Genomic DNA, 16,934 nt, shown 5'->3' with positions numbered 1-16,934 from the left:
TGTTGTGGAGGGCCTGTAGGCCTGAAAATAGGCTTATTTGTGCCTTGCCTGGACATGTTTTTCTGCCCAAACCAGAGGCAAACACGTTACATGGATAAAAGGGGCACAGTAGGCCTGGTGCCAGAGTCTGGCTTGCCCAGGACCCCTGATTGTGTAAGGGGTTGTGTAAGCCCCCAGCTCATGCCTGCCTAGTGCTGGGCCCATGTGATTCCCCTGTGTGGAAGGCCCAGGCCTGTGGCTTTTGCCCATTGTGGCACTGTTTGGCTGACTGCCATAGCCTGGTTGGTGACTCCAGTGGCCAAAGGGCCATTCCTCTCGGCCCACGTTTGATAATGAGGGGCACACAGGCAAGCAACGTGCTCAGGACTCCCCCGATGGCCCACGCCCAGGCTCACTGCTCACTGCTAGGTTTGGACTCAGCAGCACTGTTATCACAGAGACAGCATCTCCCAGGGGCTCCCAGCCAGCTGTGCACAGCTGCACACCACTGCAGTGGGTTACCAGGGCCAGATCCTGCATTGCCTTCACCTACGGAGCTCAGACTCCCCTGCAGCTGTGCACCCTCTTGCACCCTGCTGCCTTAGCACCGCCTGGTGCGCGCCACTGCCGCTGAGCTGGCCAGGAGCAGACCCCACTTGTCTGCATGTGATCTGCCCTCTGGCCAGTGTGGGGCCCTGCTCAGGCTGCATGGTACCATACTCCTGCAGCTGAGGTCCTGCCAACAGTCCCTGGACAGAGCGTCCAGAAGAGGCCAGGAGACAAGGGCAGAGATTGCATCCTTCGCCAGGAGAGCAAGGTCAGAGCCTGTCATTTCCCCACAAGCCAGGAGGAATCTCCTTACCCCTGGAGCCAGGAGGATTCCAGCCTCAAAGTCCATGGGCAAAGCTCCCCTGAAGTTCAGACACTGGCACAGGCTGTGACGTAGCCCCAGAGGGTGGTTGCTAATTAATGAGGATCTGTAGGTAAATGCTTCCCTGCCTCTGTGATTTGTGTTGTCTCTGCCACAGAGCAGAAAGAGCTCTCAGCCACCTGCTGGGCAGGCAGCATACAGACCCCAAGCAGGACTGAGCCTCTCTCTCTTTGTAGTTTGAATGTTTGCTGGTTAGTAATAGTCAAGGTGAGGATACTGCTCCTAGAAGGTCTTCATGGCCATGCAGATCCTTTTGGTATTAGTGTTCCGTGGTCGGGGGCAGAGGTCAGAATGCTGAGCTTAGTAACTACCTGTTTTTAGAGAACATTCTCTCACCCCAGGCAGCTTCTCCCCTCCGCCACAACAAGGCCCCAGGTGTGGAAGAGGAGGGCAGAGCAGGGCAGGTGAGGAGCTCAGTCTGCAGCATGCACAAGGGGCCTGGGCAGCACACGGGGAGGGGCTGCAAAGCCCTGTGCCCTGTGCCCTGTGCCCTGGGCAGGTGGATGCATGGGGGAGCTGCAGGAGAAGGAGCCCAGGACTCTCCACCCCTCTGGCACAGGCTTTCCCCCAGCCCTGGGGTGACCCATGAGGAGGCCTTGGTGCCACCTAACTGGCAGTGCCTGCAGCTGGACTCTGCCTGCCCAGACCTGCTCCCAAGGGCACATCTCCAACCCACCCCAGAGGGCTTCCACGGGCAGGAACCTGCAGAGGCAAACAGAGCTCCTGGCATCGAGGGTCCCTTTCTTCCTCCACTGACACCACTGCAGAGGAGCAGCTGTGAGCTGGCTCTCAGCTGTGCCCTGTGTGCCACAGAGCAGGGCTGGGCCATGGCTGCTCTGGTGGCACAGCAAAGGCTTCGGGCTCGGTGAGTCCCCACTCCTTTATCCTTGGAGCCTGGGGACACCTGCAGAGCCTGGGGACACCTGCAGAGCCTGGGGACACCTGCAGAGCCTGGGGACATCTACAGAGCCTGGGGACACCTGTACAGCCTGGGGACACCTGCACAGCCTGGGGACATCTGCAGAGCCTGGGGACATCTACAGAGCCTGGGGACACCTGTACAGCCTGGGGACAACTGCACAGCCTGGGGACACCTGCAGAGCCTGGGGACACCTGCAGAGCCTGGGGACATCTACAGAGCCTGGGGACACCTGTACAGCCTGGGGACACCTGCACAGCCTGGGGACACCTGTACAGCCTGGGGACACCTGCAGAGCCTGGGGACAACTGCAGAGCCTGGGGACACCTGCAGAGCCTGGGTACATTTACAGAGCCTGGGGCATGTCTGTGGCCTCCTGCAGGGCAGGGAGCAGGCTGAAGCCCTGCAGCTCCTCAGGCCAAGGGGAGCCAGGGAAGCAGCAGGAGTGTGCAGCTGCCCACACCAAGCTGTGTGCTGCAGCAGCCAGGCTGGAGGGCTGGATCCATCCAGAGGGACCTGGGCAGGCTGCAGAGGTGGGCACAAGCCAAGCTCAGGAGGTGCAACAAGACCAAGGGCAAGGTCCTGCAGCTGGGTCAAGGCAATGCCAAGCACCAATCCAGGCTGGGCAGTACCAGGCTGGAGAGCAGCCCTGAGGAGAGGCACTTGGGGGTGCTGCTGGAGGAGAAGCTCAGCAGGAGCCAGCAGTGAGCACTTGCAGCCCAGAAAGCCAAGCAGAGCCTGGGCTGCAGCAGCAGAAGTGTGGCCAGCAGGGCCAGGGAGGGGATTCTGCCCCTCTGCTCTGCTCTGCTGAGACCCCACCTGGAGTCCTGCATCCAGCTCTGGAGCCCCTGGGACAAGAGGGCTGTGGAGCTGCTGGAGAGTGTCCAGAGCAGGGCCAGGAGGATGCTCAGAGGCTGCAGCAGCTCTGCTGTGAGCAGAGCCTGAAAGAGTTGGGGCTGTGCAGGCTGGAGCAGAGGAGGCTCCCAGGGGACCTTCTTGTGGCCTGCCAGGACCTGAAGGGGGCTACAAAAAAGATGGGGAGGGACTTTTGAGGCTGTGAGGGAGTGGCAGGAGTGGGGGGGATGGAGCAAAGCTGGAGGTGGGGAGAGTCAGAGTGAGTCAGAATGGAGGTGAGGAGGAAGTTGTTGAGCAGGAGAGTTGTGAGAGGCTGGAATGGGTTGCCCAGGGAGGTGGTTGAGGCCCCATGGCTGGAGGTGTTTCAGGCCAGGCTGGCTGAGGCTGTGTGCAGCCTGCTCTAGGGTAGGGTGTCCCTGGGCATGGCAGGAGGGCTGGAACTGGCTGCTCCTTGTGCTCCCTTCCAACCCTGACTGATTCTGACTCTATGATTCAATCCCTCTGTGGGAAGACTCCAGCTCCTCACCAGATGTAGAATCAGTCAGGGCTGGAAGGGACCACAGGGATCAGCCAGTGCCAACCCCCTGCCATGCCCAGGGACACCTCACACCAGAGCAGGCTTCACAGAGCCTCATCCAGCCTGGCCTTGAACATCTCCAGGGATGAAGCTTCCACCACCTCTCTGGGCAACCCCTGCCAGGCTCTCACCACCCTCCTGCTGAACAACTTCCTCACATCCAGGCTGACTCTGCCCATTTCCAGCTTTCTTCCTTCCCCTCCAGTCCTGTCACTCTCTGACAGCCTCAAGAGTCCCTCCCCAGCTTTCTTGTAGCCCCCTTCAGATACTGAAAGGTCACAATAAGGCCACCTGGGAGCCTTCTCCTCTCCAGCCTGGACAGCCCCAGCTGCCTCAGCCTCTCCTCAGAGGGTGGAGGTTTTCTTCCCTCTGGCCTGGGGCCAGTCCTGCAGCCCCAGCTGGGGTGCTGGGAGGCTGGGTGGGGAGGCTGGGTGGGGAGGCTGCTGTGAGTGACACAGAGCAGAAGGTATTTGCTCAGCGCAGGGCTGCAGGGGGGGGGTGCTGTGCCTGCTGCTCTGCAGGCAGGGCAGGCTTGCTGTGGTGGAGGGTTGCAAAGTCCTCTTGCAAAGCCCTCATTTATACAAAATTATGCCTCAAAAGGCCATCCTTGGAGGAGTCAAAACATTGCCTTCATCTGCCTGTGTGACCACAGCCGCTGTCCCAGCAGCCGTCACAGCCCCTGGGAAGATTTCTCCCCCAGAGGGGCAGAAACTGCAAACATAGGCTGTTGTTTTGGGAAAAAGGCCTGGGGTTCTCAGACTTTGTGAGGACCCTACACACCCCTGCTGGGGGCTGACCCCGGGTGGTACCACAGGTTGTTTTGGTGAAAATGAGCCAACGTGTGAACGAATTAGAACTCTGAACCAATCTGCTTTGCTCATGTGTGTTGGTCCGAGGTTAGCTAACACACCTCTCCTGGGGTACTATAAGGGATGCTGCATTTGCCTGAATTGAGCACCCTTTGGGGTCTGCTCTTGCTCATTCACTCACTCACACTCACACACACTCACACTCACACACACATCGGCACAGCCTGGCGCTCGCTCGGCATTCGCATCGCACCGCAGCGTCGAAGCCGCAGCCGCGGTGATGGTTTGGGCTCTTACCCCCCACACACTCTTGGAATTGCCCCAGCTAACTCAGAAAGGCCTCCAGGAATATAAATGCAGCTATTTATTTTACAGCAGCAAATATACAAGCAGCTATTTACAGTATATACAGTTATATACAGAACTATACAAAGGATAAACAATACAGAAGCACAACTCCCCTCCCAGAAACCTGAGTCCCCAGGAGGGGCTCTCAAACCACCCCAACACCTCCCCTTGCCCTCTCAACCTTACCCCAGTTCTCAGAAAGAAGAGAGGTGCAGCCCAGAGGTTAGGGAGCAGGGTTAGTGGCAGCAAGGTTAATGAGATGCAGCTTTGCCAAAGCCCAGAAGCAAAGTGAGAGACAAAATGGAGAATGTTGTCAAATGTTTTACTTCTTCCCAGAGTCCTCAGCGTGACTGTGAGAGAAGGAGACACAACAACCCCATGCAGAGATACAGGCTGGGGTCGGAGTGGCTGAGAGCAGCCAGACAGAGAGGGATCTGGGGGTGCTGATTGATACCCACCTGAACATGAGCCAGCAGTGTGCCCAGGTGGCCAAGAGAGCCAGTGGCATCCTGGCCTGCATCAGCAATGGTGTGGCCAGCAGGAGCAGGGAGGTCATTCTGCCCCTGTACTCTACACTGGTTAGACCACACCTTGAGTGCTGTGTTCAGTTCTGGGCCCCCCAGTTTAGGAGGGACATTGAGATGCTTGAGCGTGTCCAGAGAAGGGCAACGAGGCTGGGGAGAGGCCTTGAGCACAGCCCTACGAGGAGAGGCTGAGGGAGCTGGGATTGGTTAGCCTGGAGAAGAGGAGGCTCAGGGCAGACCTCATTGCTGTCTGCAACTACCTGAGGGGTGGTTGTGGCCAGGAGGAGGTTGCTCTCTTCTCTCAGGTGGCCAGCACCAGAACAAGAGGACACAGCCTCAGGCTGTGCCAGGGGAGATTTAGGCTGGAGGTGAGGAGAAAGTTCTTCCCTGAGAGAGTCATTGGACACTGGAATGGGCTGCCTGGGGAGGTGGTGGAGTCGCCGTCCCTGGAGCTGTTCAAGGCAGGACTGGACGTGGCACTTGGTGCCATGGTCTGGCCTTGAGCTCTGTGCTAAAGGGTTGGACTTGATGAGCTGTGAGGTCTCTTCCAGCCCTGATGATACTGTGACACTGTGACACTGTGATACAGTTGTTTTCATTTCACTGCCCATTATCTAGTCCTTTCACCAAGACATTCCAGCTTGCTTCAAACTAGCACAGCAGCTGGGGCCAGCAGGGTGCAGGCAGCGCTCCCATCCTCGCCTTCGGCAGCAACGCCCAGCTTGGCCCGGACCTGCAGAGGCTCAGGCAGCGCCTCCTGATCCACCATGTTAGAACCTGTCAGAGCTGAATTCGGACAGTGAGGAACTGAAACTTGATCTAAAGACTGAATAATCTCTCAGAGCCTCCCGGCCTCTCATTTCATCCCCCCAAACCCAAACAAACTCCCCTCGGCAACAGATCACAGCTCCTGCCCTCCAGGCCAGCACAAGACCCTCAGTCAGCTTGCAGATGACACCACTGTGAGTGGCAGTGCTGATCTGCAGGGCAGAGGCTGTGCTGAGGGATGTGCCCAGGCTGCAGCCATGGCAGAGCTCATCTGCCTGAGGCTCAGCAGGGCCAAGGGCTGGGTCCTGCCCTGGGCTCACAGCTGTCCCAGGAAGGCTCCAGGCTGGGGCAGAGTGGCTGGAAAGTGCCCAGCAGGAAAGGCCCTGGGGGTGCTGGGTGGCAGCAGCTGAAGGTGAGCCAGGGAGTGCCCAGGTGGGCAAGAAGGGCACCACAGCCTGGCCTGGCTCAGCACTGGTGTGGGCAGCAGGAGCAGGGCAGGGATTGTGCTCCTGAGCTGGCACTTATGAGCCCACAGCTTGAGTGCTGGGGGCAGTTCTGTGCCATTCACTCCCAGAAGGACATCGAGAGGCAGGAGCAGGTCCAGCACAAAGCTGGGCCACAAATTTGGGGCAGAGTCTGCAGAGCAGGGCTGGGGAGGAGCAGCTGAGGGAGCTGGGGGTGAGCAGTGTGGAGCAGAGGAGGCTGAGTGAGACCTCATTGCTCTCTGCAGCTCCCTGAGAGGAGGCTGCAGGCAGGTGGGAGTTGGAGATGAAATGTCCTGGGATTGTGCCAGGGGAGGGTTAGGTTGGAGAGGAGGAAAAATGTCTTTGGTGCCAGAGTGGTCAGGGATTGGCACAGGCTGCCCAGGGAGGTGGTGGAGTCAATATAAAGCTTCTCCTTGTCTGCTTTAGCTCCTGCTAATTTCCTCCATCCAAGCAAATCTCCTTCATGGCTGCCCCAAACCCCTGATTCTTGCACCTCCCTGCCCACCCCCAGCCACTGTGTGCTGCTGGTAGAGAAAGTGAGGCAATGCTGCTGGCCCTCAGACTTCAGCAGGCAGCACAGGCTGCAGGGCAGCAGGGTGGGGCTGGGGCTCCCCCGGCTTGAACAGCAGGGCACAAGCTCAGGACAGGGAATGGCTTCCTGATGTAGGTTCATTGTCACAGGATCACAGATGTCAGGGGTTGGAAGGGACCATCCAATCCAGCTCAGGGCACACAGGAACACATCCAGGCAGGCCTGGAAAGCCTCCACAGGAGACTCCACAACCTCTCTGGGCAGCCTGTGCCAGGGCTCTGGGACCCTTCCAGGCAAGAAGTTGCCCTTGTGCTGAGCTGGAACCTCCTGTGCTGCAGCTTCCATCCACTGCTGCTTGTCCTATCCCAGGGAGCAGTGAGCAGAGCCTGTGCCCCCCTCCTGACCCCCAGCCCTCAGAGAGTTACAGACATTGATTCAATCCCCTCTCAGGCTTCTCTTCTGCAGACTCTCAGCCCCAGGGCCCTCAGCCTCTCCTCACCAGGCAGGCTCCAGTCCCCTCAGCATCCTCACAGCTCTCCCTTGGACTCTCTCCAGCAGTTCCTGACCCTCTGCAACTGGGGAGCCCCAAATTGAAGGCAGTGCTCAAGATGAGGTCTCAGCAGGGCAGAGCAGAGGGGCAGGAGAACCTCCCTGGCTCTGCTGGGCACACTCTGCTCAATGCCCCCCAGGCTCCCATTGCCCTCTTGGCCCCCAGGGCACATTGCTGCCCATGGATGTTCTCCCCCAGCACTCCCAGGTCCCTCTCCCCAGGGCTGCTCTCCAGCAGTCACCTCCCAGCCTGGACTGATGCAGTTTATTCTTCCTCCCCAGGTGCAGGACTCTGCACTTGGCCTTGTGGAGCCTCATTTGGTTCCTCTGTGCCCAGCTCTGTGCCCAGGGCTCTCTGGATGGCAGCACAGCCTGCAGCTGTCTCAGCCAAGCCTCCCAGCTTGGTGTCAGCAGCAAACTTGCTGAGCAGACTCTGTCTGTGCCCTCAGCAATGGCACTGATGAAGATGTTGAACAGGACTGGCCCCAGCACTGATCCCTGGGGGACTCCACTGGTCACAGCTCTCCAGCTGGACCTGGCACCACTGTCCCTCGGCGCAGGGCATGCAGGGCCAGCACAGCTGAGCCTGTGCTCTGGCACTCTGCTCTTGGCACCTGCTGGGCACTGGGAAATGTCTCCCAGTGAGACAGCTGCTCTGAGAGGACCTGAAGGGTACCAGCAAGGTACTCTGTGAAGATCAAAACCCAGACATTAACTGAGTCCTCTTCACAGTCATCTCTGTGGTAAGGCTGTTGCAGAGCTGGACCAGTTCTGCTTTGGGTTCCTGGCTGCAGCAGGCCCTGGGAGTGCAGCGAGCACTGCTCCAGCTGCTCCAGCCAGCGTGCAACTGGCACGGGAGAGGCTGACCCACACACAGCTCTGTGCCCCACAGCCCTGCCACACCTCTTGTACTCTTCTCACACACCTTTTGCTCCTCTCACAACCTTTTACTCTGCTCACACACCTTGTACTCCTCTCACACACCTTGTACTCCTCTCACACACCTTTTGCTCCTCTCACAACCTTTTACTCTGCTCACACAGCCTTGTACTCCTCTCACACACCTTTTGCTCCTCTCACAGCCTTTTACTCTGAACTCTTGCCCTTGCCAGAGGTCTAAAGGCATCCCAGCAGCCCGGACGGGAGCACTCCTCACCCAGCAGTGCACCACATCCCAAAGGGGCCCAAAGCTCTCTGCTTTCACCTGTTCTTTGCTAACCACGGAGCTCCTAACACACAGGGGTCAGTTTGTGTAACGGAGTCAAACTGAAATGCTAACCCCTCTGCAGGGCAGAGGCTGAGCCAGCATCGAGGGCACAGCAGGTTACTGCAGCTGCCGGGGAAGCTGCGGCGGGCAGGGAGCCAGCGGCAGCTGCTCCGTGCGTTTGAAACGGAGAAGCCAAATGCTTGTTTTGAGCAGCCCAGGGCGGGTTGGTTTGGTCACCAACCCGGGGGCCGGTGCCGAGTTTTGCACAACCACAGGCCGAGCTGGGTGCTGCCGGCGCCCCGCAGCAGCCCTGCAGTAGCAGCCCCGCAGCAACAGCCCCGCAGCAGCCCCGCAGCAGCAACAGCCCCGCAGCAGCCCCGCAGCAGCAACAGCCCCGCAGCAGCCCTGCAGTAGCAGCCCCGCAGCAGCCCTGCAGTAGCAGCCCCGCAGCAACAGCCCCGCAGCAGCCCTGCAGTAGCAGCCCCGCAGCAACAGCCCCGCAGCAGCCCTGCAGTAGCAGCCCCGCAGCAACAGCCCCGCAGCAGCCCCGCAGCAGCAACAGCCCCGCAGCAGCCCCGCAGCAGCAACAGCCCCGCAGCAGCCCTGCAGTAGCAGCCCCGCAGCAACAGCCCCGCAGCAGCCCTGCAGTAGCAGCCCCGCAGCAGCAACAGCCCCACAGCAGCCCTGCAGTAGCAACAGCCCCACAGCAGCCCTGCAGCAGCAGCCCCGCAGCAGCAGCCCCGCAGCAGTAGCAGCCCCGCAGCAGCAGCAGCCCAGCAGCAGCAGCCCCGCAGCAGCAGCCCCGCAGCAGTAGCAGCCCCGCAGCAGCAGCAGCCCAGCAGCAGCAGCCCCGCAGCAGCAGCCCCGCAGCAGCAGCCCAGCAGCAACAGCCCCGCAGCAGCAGCAGCCCCGCAGCAGCAGCAGCGATGAGCTCAGAGGCTCCGCAGAGCGGGGCTGGGCTCGCTCCTGGCTGAAGAAGCGAAGCTTTGTGAGCCGCTGAGGTGAGGTCGGAGCCGGCCCCCACCCTGCTCCGCTGCTGCCTCCCACCTGCCAAGCGGCCAAGAGATGAGGAGCAGCTCGCTGGTGGCCATGGAGTGCCGAGAGGGCGACCCTGGCAGGCTGCAGAGGAGCCCTGGAAGTGTAACCAGGACATGGAGCTGCTGGAGGGGTCCAGAGGAGGGTCGGGAATATGAGCAGAGGGCTGCAGCACTTCCTTATGGAGACAGGCTGGGAGTGTTGGGGCTGTGCAGGCTGGAGAAGGCTCCAGGGAGATGTTAAAGCAGCCTTGCAGGACCTGAAGGGGCTCCAGGAGAGCTGGGAGGGCCAGGCCAGGAGCCAATGGCTTTGAGCTGGGAGAGGGGAGAGTGAGAGTGGAGATGAGGGAGGAATTGTTGAGAGAGAGGGGAGAGACTGGCACAGGCTGCCCAGAGAGGCTGTGGCTGCCTCCTGCCTGGAGGTGTTCAGGGCTAGGTTGGATGAGGCCTTGAGCAGCCTGGGCTGGTGGGAGGTGTCCCTGCCCATGGCAGGGGTTGGAACCAGCTGAGCTTGAAGATCCCTTTCAACCATTCTATGAATCTATGAATGAAATCCATCTCTGTACATGAAAATCAAAACTCCTCCTGTCAGAGATTACTGTCCCTGATCTGTCATTAGAGGTGATCTGGATAATCCCTTCCCCGAACTCAGCTGCATGCTGCCATTTCCCTACACAGCCAGCAGCTGCCCTGGGCTCCATCCCTGCAGGCTGCAGGGCTCTGACAGCCTGACCAGCAGAAAGTGGCTGCATTGTTCCCACCTGGCAACCTCATCTCTTTTCAGTGCTGTTTGCACAGTAATTCATTGCCAAGAAATCTGTTCCTAGGAGCCTGGAAGGATTCCTGAGCTCGGGGAAGCCCCAGGAGCTAAAGCTGCACTGAAGGCTGTGCTGAGTCTCACACTGCCTGACACAGGCTGTGAGCAGTGGTGCTGGAGGAAGCCTCCCAGGTTCCCCTGGGCATGTGATGGCAAAGGAAATCACTGTGTGGAAAAGTGGAATTGTGGAGAGCTGAGGAGCCCTGGGCTCTGGCACCTCCTCCTTCCTTTGCCACTTTTCTGTTGAGATAGGGAAATGAGAGGAGATTTAAATGAAACTTCTGGTCACAAGAGCCCCAGGGTCTGGTTCCAGTACAAGAGTCTAAAGAGCCACCCACACCCTGCTCTCCCCAAAGAACTGAACAGACCCAGGCACAGACCTGGGCTTGGTTAACACCTCCCCACTGTGACACCTGACCTGCAGTGCTGGGTCCAGCTATGGGACCACCAGTGCAAGATGGACATGGACCTGATGGAGCAGGTCCAGAGGAGGCCACAAAGATGATTTAGAAGGTTGGAGAACCTCCCCTAAGGGAACAAGCTGGGAGAGCTGGGGCTGTTCAGCCTGGGGAAGAGAAGGCTCCAGGAAGACCTGAGCTGCATTTCAGTATCTACAGGGGAGCTGTAGGCAGCTGGGGAGGGACTGTTCAGAAGGGCCTGTGGGGACAGGCTGAGGGCCGGGGTTTGGCAGTGGAGCAGGGCAGAGTTAGGTTGGACATTGGGAAGGAGCTGTGCACAGTGAGGGTGGGGAGAGACTGGCACAGGCTGCCCAGGGAGGTGGCTGAGGCTCCATTCCTAGAGCCATTCAGGCTCAGCCTTGCTGTGTCCCTGAGCAGCCTGCTCTGTTTGGAGCTGTCCCTGCTACCTGCAGGGGCACTGGACAAGATGCCCTTGGAGGGTCTCTCCCAACCCCATGTAATGTGTGATGCAAGTGGAATTCTGCCTCAGCAAGGAGGTGAAGGCTGCAGCAGAAGAGAGTTGGTCGAGGCTCCTGCCAAACATTGTATGCCTGGAATTAGAGAGAAATATAACCTGAGAGTCTTGAGAACACTTCCCTGTGCTACAGACTGCTGCCTGTTGGCTTTAATGCCACAGCTCTGCACTGTGTTCCTCTTAGCTTTCTTACATCTCCTAGCAAGCCTTCCCATGGCAGATGAGGAAACTCTCATCCATGACATGTGGGACACCAATAATTTTCTCTGCTTGCTTTGGTGCTTTCTGTCCTGACCCTACTGGGAGCAATTCTATCCAAGCAATTCTATTCAAGGAAAGCTGAAATTCTGGAGCAGAAATCCATGCTGAGGGCTGAGTGCTTCTTCCAGCCTTGCAGTGATTGCAAGCGATTTTTCAAGCACTAAGGCTGGGGCTGAGTTGAATTTGGACAGATAGGAAAATATTCTGTGCTACCCATTCAGTCCCTGCCCCTTCCTGAAATGAATGAAAATGTCTCAGGCAATCAATTAAACACTCAAAGGCTGTTTGGAGTGAGATAAGGGAGAGGAGGCAGAGGGGAAGTTGGGCAGCTACAGAAATGGCATCAATAATCCTGCTGCTAAAGACAGGGAGATAACAAAGTGTAGAATGAGAAGGGTATGGCAGCAGCTGCCGAGAAACTAAAGCAGCTGAGGAAAGAGACAGCAGTGGAAATCCTGCACCTGCAGCCCTGCTCCTCACAGAGTCATTACGAAATCCCAGACAGCCCCAGAAAAGTGAGTCACACCCAACGGTTCGGGAAGCTGGCCGAGGACTGAGACGCTCTGCACCAGTGCAGACCTGGGGTTCCCCTTTGTGTCCCTGCTGCCAGTAACCCACCGATGGCAGAAGCACTGAGTGCTGGGCAGGGTCTGTCCCTGCTGACTTCTCTCACACCCCAGCCGTTTATTTCAGCCTGCCCAGACAGTCAGATATGTTGCAGGCACCTTTGAGCGACTGCTCCAGTTCTGAGCTCAGGGCACTTCCCAGCTGCTGGCTGTATCCGGGTGGAACCTGGCCCACGCAGCAGCCTTCTGCTGTGCTCTGCTCTCCATGCAGCGAGGGAGCAGGTGAGGCAGGAGCCTCGGTGCCTTCCAAACAGGCCCCCAATCTGCAAAGCCACGGGGAGGTACCCCCAGGGGAGGCCATGGCTCTCTGCCACCCAGCCAGGCAAGGCTGCCACATCCCTTGGTCTTTAATAGCTAAACGACTGTGTGCGAGGCCAACAGATCAATTGTACCTTCTGAGAGCAGAGGGAGTTGGTTGAGTTGTTTTGGCTAGCACGGAACTGTCAGGGTCAGCATCGAGCCGAGAGAAGAATGCCAGCAGTGACTGCTTGCAGGCTGACCCCTAGCAGCAGGGCGAGCCTTGGGCAGATGCTAATTCCACAGCTGAAGCAGGCATTGTCCTCCCTGTAAGACACACTTGTCTGGGGGCTCTGCTGCTTCCCCTCCTCCCGCGCTGCTCTCCTGCCCCCACTTCTTTCCAGCACAGAGAGGAGCTTCCGAGCTCAGTTAACAGGGAGTGGAGAAGGGTGGAAGTGTGCAAGCATTCTGCTTGCCGCGAAAGGAGCGGAGCTCCTAGAAGTGCAGGGAGTGTGAGGCTTACTGAGGCATACTTCAGGAAGTGTATTTGGGGAAACAGCGACAAAACCATTAAATATTCTACAGCCACACTGCAGATCTCAGCACTGTAACCGGAGGGGGGGGGGGGGGGGGGGGGGGGAGGAGGCAAACCAAACCTCCTGAAACTTTCCAAGTTTGTAAGCCATTACCTAAAAAAGTCAGCCTCATAAGGGAGTTGGTGCTAAACGCCATGGAGAAGAGAGGGTCTACATCTGAACTCCATCAGTCACAATTCGGCAGAAGCTTGGCAAGGGTCTCCGAACGCTGCCAGCGGCGCAGGCGAACCACAGGAGCAGAGCTGGGCTCGCCCAGAAGCGCCTGTGCAGAGCCCTCCAGCATGCCCAACGTTTGCTTGTTCGCTTCCCTGCCTTAACGCCGCCCAAGTTCCGAACTCATCTTGCCGCGGACTCGCCGGCCCCCGGAGAGCGCAGAACGCTGAGCCCGGGCGCAGGGCTCGCCCGGGGAGGGAGGGCGCTGGGAGCGCTGCAGGCGGCAGGGAGGCAGCCCGGGGCAGCCGCCGCGGCTGGAGCGGCTCCGGGGGCGGTTGGTGACAGTTTGCAGCCGGGCGCCAAAATTCAAAAATCGCAAGGGTGCGGCGAATCCGCAGCCGCGGGCGGCACAGGCGGGCGGGAGGCGGCGCCGGCGGGCGGGAGGCGGCACCGGCGGGCGGGAGGCGGTGCCGGCGGGCGGGAGGCGGCACCGGCGGGCGGGAGGCGGCGCAGGCGCGGGCGGGCCGCGGGGCAGGGCTGGCCGCGCCGCGAACAAAGGGGCCGCGGCACGCCGGGAGCTGTAGTCCCCTCGCCCCGCCGCCGGCCCCCCCAGCCCGGGCGGAAAGCTGCCTCGCACCCCCCCCCACTGTCTGTATTCGGTGACCACACTCATATCTGGTGTCCAGCCACTGCTGGACAGCGAGCGGGGGGGGACGCTGCAGCAGGTTGTGTCACATCATACCATGTAACAGCCTATTGTACCATATTGTACCATATCACACCGCATTGAAATCATGTTCTACAATATCATATTACACGTTATTATATCATTTTGGAACTGGATGATCTTTAAGGTCCCTTCCAACCCAAACCATTCTGTGACTCTGTCAATATTACACCATATCATATCATATTGCAGCATAAATTATACTATAGTATAATCAGATTATACCATATTATATACCTTATGGTGTCATATTACACCATATCATCTCATATCATATTACAGCATAAATTATACCATAGTATAATCAGATTATACCATATGATGTCATATTACACCATATAATATACCATAGTATAATCATATTATAGCATATTATCACAGTATCACTAAGGTTGGAAGAGACCTCACAGATCATCAAGTCCAAGCCTTTAGCACAGAGCTCAAGGCCAGACCATGGCACCAAGTGCCACGTCCAGTCCTGCCTTGAACAGCTCCAGGGACGGCGACTCCACCACCTCCCCGGGCAGCCCATTCCAGTGCCCAATGACTCTCTCAGGGAAGAACTTTCTCCTCACCTCCAGCCTAAATTTCCCCTGGCGCAGCCTGAGGCTGTGTCCTCTTGTTCTGATGTCATATTACACCATATCATATAATTTTACACCATATAATATACCATAGTATAACCATATTATAGCATATGATGTCATATTACACCATGTATCATCATACACCATAGTATAATCACACCATCTAACAACATATTATACCATATGATGTCATATTACACCGTATATCATAACACACCATAGTATAATCATACCATATAATATATTGTACCACTTTATATGACATTACACCATGTAATAGCATATTATACCATGCAATGGCATATTCTATTATGCAATAGCATGTTCTACCATATATTATCTTCTAGCACATAAAATGACAGTGTACCATCCTCTATCACATCATAGTATGGCACATTGTATCACGTTATCATATCATAGACATGAAATTCTTGACAGTGAGGGTGGGCAGACACTGGATCAGGCTGAATCCTAAGATACCACACTGCACTGGATCAGATACCACACTGCACTGGATCATATGCTATCGTACTGGATCAGATTATATCACATTAGCATATTTTATATATATGTATATATATATATTCAATTCTTGCCAGTGAGGGTGGGGAGAGCCTGGCACAGGCTGCCCAGGGAGGCTGTGGCTGCCTCCTGCCTGGAGCTGTTCAAGGCCAGGCTGGCTGAGGCCTTGAGCAGCTGTGCTGGTGATGCTGTCCCTGCCCATGGCACTGGATGATTTTGAAGGTTCTTTCCAGCTCAACCCATTCTGTGATTCTATGAATTTCACTGATAAAGACTTTCAGGCAGGCAGGCGGCAGACAAGCAGCAGGCAGGCGGCAGACAGGCGGCAGGCAGGCGGCAGACAGGCGGCAGATAGGCGGAAGGCAGGCAGCAGGCAGGCGGCAGATAGGTAGTAGGCAGGTGCACGGCAGATAGGCGGCAGATAGGCAGCAGGCAGGCGGCAGGCAGGCGGCAGATAGGCGGCAGATAGGCGGCAGGCAGGCGGCAGGCAGGTGGCAGATAGGCGGCAGATAGGCGGCAGGCAGGCGGCAGGCAGGCGGCAGGCAGGCGGCAGGCAGGCGGCAGATAGGCGGCAGATAGGCAGCAGGCAGGCGGCAGATAGGCAGCAGGCAGGCGGCAGATAGGCGGCAGATAGCTGGTAGGCAGGCGCACGGCAGATAGGTGGCAGATAGGCAGCAGGCAGGCGGCAGGCAGGCGGCAGATAGGCGGCAGATAGGTGGTAGGCAGGCAGGCGGCAGATAGGCGGCAGATAGGCAGCAGGCAGGCGGCAGGCAGGCGGCAGGCAGGCGGCAGATAGGTGGTAGGCAGGCAGGCGGCAGATAGGCGGCAGATAGGCAGCAGGCAGGCGGCAGGCAGGCGGCAGATAGGCGGCAGATAGGTGGTAGGCAGGCAGGCGGCAGATAGGCGGCAGATAGGCAGCAGGCAGGCGGCAGGCAGGCGGCAGGCAGGCGGCAGATAGGTGGTAGGCAGGCAGGCGGCAGATAGGCGGCAGATAGGCAGCAGGCAGGCGGCAGATAGGCGGCAGATAGGCAGCAGGCAGGCGGCAGATAGGCGGCAGATAGCCAGCAGGCAGGCGGCAGGCAGGCGGCAGGCAGGCGGCAGGCAGGCGGCAGATAGGTGGTAGGCAGGCAGGAGGCAGATAGGCGGCAGATAGGTGGTAGGCAGGCGGCAGACAGGCGGCAGGCAGGCGGCAAGCAGGCGGCAGGCAGGCGGCAAGCAGGCGGCAGGCAGGCGGCAAGCAGGCGGCAAGCAGGCGGCAGGCAGGCGGAAAGCAGGCAGCAGGCAGGCGGAAAGCAGGCGGCAGGCAGGCGGCAAGCAGGCGGCAGGCAGGCGGCAGGCAGGCAGCGGCAGGAGTCCCCAGGCTTACCTCCCTTCTAGCTGCCAGTCCCTCCAAGTAACCCATGGAACCCGCAGCTGTCCTGAGGTCTCTGTAGGAAGACAGAGGTGAAGGAGCAGCCAAGGCTGTCCTAGGAGAGGTGGGATGGGCACTCTGCTACCTACAGAGGAAACCAGGACAGCTCTTCCTAACAGATGCCTGTTTGCAAACAAATGCCTCCAGGTGAAACCCACTTGGCGTGGGTCGGTGCCAGGGACTGGCAGCCATGGCAGGAGGAGCTGTCTGCCAGCAGGGCTCCTGAGCAGGCAGAACTCCTGGCTTCACCCTCAGCATCCAGCTCCAGGTGTACTCCACGTTAGAACCCCAGATCCTTACTAGCAGGGTCACCAAGGCTCTGTTTTGAGGATAAACTCCATTTGCTCAGCCTGGCTTGCTAAGTTTTCTTTTATTTGTGGTGATTTTCTTGCTCTGGATTTTCTCTGCAGTGATTTTCTTGCTCTGGGCTTTCTCTGCAGTGATTTTGTTGCTGCCTCTCACACAGAGCACTTCTTTGCTTTATTCTCCTGCTGCTTTTCCCCTTTGCTGTCCATGTCTGTGGATGACAAACTTTGAATCTGCTTTT

At 58.1% G+C, this 16,934-nt stretch overlaps 1 protein-coding gene across 1 annotated transcript; it reads right to left on the bottom strand.

The window, feature by feature from the left end:
* Positions 1-15,253: 15,253 nt before the first annotated feature.
* On the bottom strand, positions 15,254-16,378 carry LOC135192032 (keratin-associated protein 10-1-like). The gene has a single exon (XM_064174834.1). It carries the CDS (start codon positions 16,376-16,378, stop codon positions 15,254-15,256), a length of 1,125 nt encoding a protein of 374 aa, XP_064030904.1.
* Between the last annotated feature and the right edge of the window lie 556 nt (positions 16,379-16,934).

Source organism: Pogoniulus pusillus, chromosome 41, assembly GCF_015220805.1.
Source record: "Pogoniulus pusillus isolate bPogPus1 chromosome 41, bPogPus1.pri, whole genome shotgun sequence".
NCBI lineage: Eukaryota > Metazoa > Chordata > Aves > Piciformes > Lybiidae > Pogoniulus > Pogoniulus pusillus.
Note: the sequence above shows the minus strand (reverse complement) of the source record. Positions and strands in the feature narration are given on the sequence as shown.

Excerpts from the sequence above, each read along its gene's own strand:
- LOC135192032 (XM_064174834.1), bottom strand. The coding sequence starts at position 16,378 with ATGGGTTACTTGGAGGGACTGGCAGCTAGAAGGGAGGTAAGCCTGGGG.